Genomic DNA, 2,496 nt, shown 5'->3' on the forward strand with positions numbered 1-2,496 from the left:
TTCTTGTGTGAAAACTTCTGACAATGCTGTTGTGGACACAGAATAGACAAATCATGGGTCAATGTTTCAAGATGTTTATTATATTTTGATTGTGTCTAATTTTGTGATTATATTGGGCTAATTGGCTTATTTCAGGGAGCCAAACTAAATTTATATGTATGTAGTTTAAGGAATGCTTTGTAAAGATTATGTTTGTATTGTCACTGTTGGCTACTGGTTATCATCACTCAGAGATTTATTTTCTGGTAAGGGGGGCATGGGCTGGCCATCTTACTTTAAGACAGGGGGTTCATCTGGCACAGAGCCCCTCCATAGATAATGTGTATGCTTCTGAGTTATATAAGGAGAAGGGGCCAGAAACACAAAAGTAACAATTACCAGCTCCATTAAGGTTACCTCTGTCCTATTTTGTTTACTTTTTTCTACAATATATTTGACCACATCAGTGTGTAGCAAGTACAACATGTATTATTGGTCATTTGTTAATTTCCCCTATTCTTAAATCTATACCTGAGAAGATGGGTTGATGTGAATTGACCTCTTATTGGGGATCTGAACCTTTAAGGAGTAGACACAGTGCAGACAGGTCAGTCTGACTGAGGTGGATTTAACCTGGAAAGGTATGAGGACAGAGAGAGAGAGAGAGAAATGGAGGTGAAGCAAGGAGTAACTTTTCACTACTGTGGGAAATCTGCAAATGGAGCCACCTAATGGGAATTTGATTTTTGACCAGATATATAAATGAGATGTGTCCTTCAAGATTAATCCTTTTTTTTTTTTTTCTGGAGCACCCAACTGCTTTTCCGTTAGAACAGAACATTTATATTATTTGTGTCGGCTTGCTGGGGATTCCATCCTGATTCAAGCTTCAATCGACCTCTTACTGCATATTAAGATCAGTAAAAAAAAGACTGTTGATTTTTGGTGAATCAGGTTAATGGCAATTGCATCACACACCCTAATTTATAATTTCTAGCTTTGTTCTGGCAGTATATCTGTGTTGTGTTGTAAAATATTTGTTTTGTCTAAAAAACATTTTCTTTTCTTTACTGCTGTTCACTGAGTGCTGGTCTGAGATTTATGGTGAGGAGTTAAACAAGGATGACTGTTAATTACTGAACCCCGAACAGATGTTTATTAAAGTATTGCTGCTAGTATGATGGCAGTATTCTAATCATGCAACAGCATGTGGCTTAGTCAGACTCCCAGGCTGGTGGTACAATCGCCTATGTGGAAAAACAACAAAAAATGTTGCTAATTATATAAAACTAAATGTTTAACTTAAAAACACATGGAATAACTACAAGCTAATGAAAGGAATACTGAACAATCCAACAGTAAATTAATATTAATTCTATAAATCGTGATTCAATACATATTTTGGGTAGACTAACAGATTGAGCACTAAATGTTCTTTTAAAGAGAATTCTTAACAAGCTCTGTGCCTTGTACAGTGTATAACAAATTTTAATACAGCTTTTTTCCAAATTTATAATATGTAATTAAAACTTTAAGCATTGCACTACAATTTTTTCAAAACACAAACACTAACTACATAAAAAGGTTAGTCATAATTAGTTTTGACAACATACTGTACAAACACTGTTAATATAAAATGGGTGGAACTGTATATGGTTATGATAAAGCATTAACATAAAGTTGCACAGCTGTGGGCCTCAGAGCACAATAATACATTCCTGAATCACTTAGCACCAATTGTTTGATTGTTAAAGATGTATTCTTGAGAGATGTGTCAAGAGATGTTGAGAAACGAGTTCCAATGTCTTTTTCTTTTAATTCAGTACTGTCCTGGCCACTGCTGTAACGCTGTATTATATACTGAGGGACTCCAGGTAAACTTTGTTTGTACCACTGGAGATAAACTGTAGCTGAGCTACCAGTGTATTCGTAAGTGCACTTTAAAGTTGTCTCACCACCTTGACTTTCTGAGATAATGCTTGGAAACTGAGCGACATTGTCCTGCAGAGTCAGACCTGAAAGAAATAAAAAAACAGATACAGATTGGAAAATGGCACAAGTTTATCGCCTTTACTTTGTTCATTAAATGTAAATTTTCTTTTTTGGAAAACATACCAATGTATGTAATAAGACACCACAAGAATTTCATCTTTAGATCTGATCTTTCATTTCTGGTACCAGGTGCTCTTCTGAAGTAAAGCATAATGACATATCTTTTTAAAATGACAAGACAGGATGCTTCTGATTTGCTTGTCATAACATCAAAGAACAACATACACTGCAAAGTTAAAACCTCAAATTGCTAACATACTCACTCTTTAAAAAGGGTTAGTCCAAGAGGCCAATAATTCAGTTCATAAAAATACAGTTGTACCTGGTATGTTTTTAGAAAAGAGAAAAAAAAGTTATGATTTAAAGCCACTGACTGTGTGCCTAAACAGCTTAAAAATCGATTTTAAAAACATTCTTAAAAAAAAGACAATAAAATGTTGCAGTTATTATTTAAATGTGCTTAAA

General features: G+C 34.5%; 1 gene segment (V, D, J or C); it reads right to left on the reverse strand.

The window, feature by feature from the left end:
• Window positions 1-1,541: 1,541 nt before the first annotated feature.
• On the reverse strand, window positions 1,542-2,182 carry LOC127529212 (immunoglobulin lambda variable 5-45-like). The segment is given in 2 exon segments: window positions 1,542-1,994; window positions 2,095-2,182. Coding segments are annotated over 2 exon segments (447 nt in total).
• Window positions 2,183-2,496: the final 314 nt, after the last annotated feature.

This window comes from Erpetoichthys calabaricus, chromosome 9 (assembly GCF_900747795.2).
Source record: "Erpetoichthys calabaricus chromosome 9, fErpCal1.3, whole genome shotgun sequence".
Classification (NCBI taxonomy): Eukaryota; Metazoa; Chordata; class Cladistia; order Polypteriformes; family Polypteridae; genus Erpetoichthys; species Erpetoichthys calabaricus.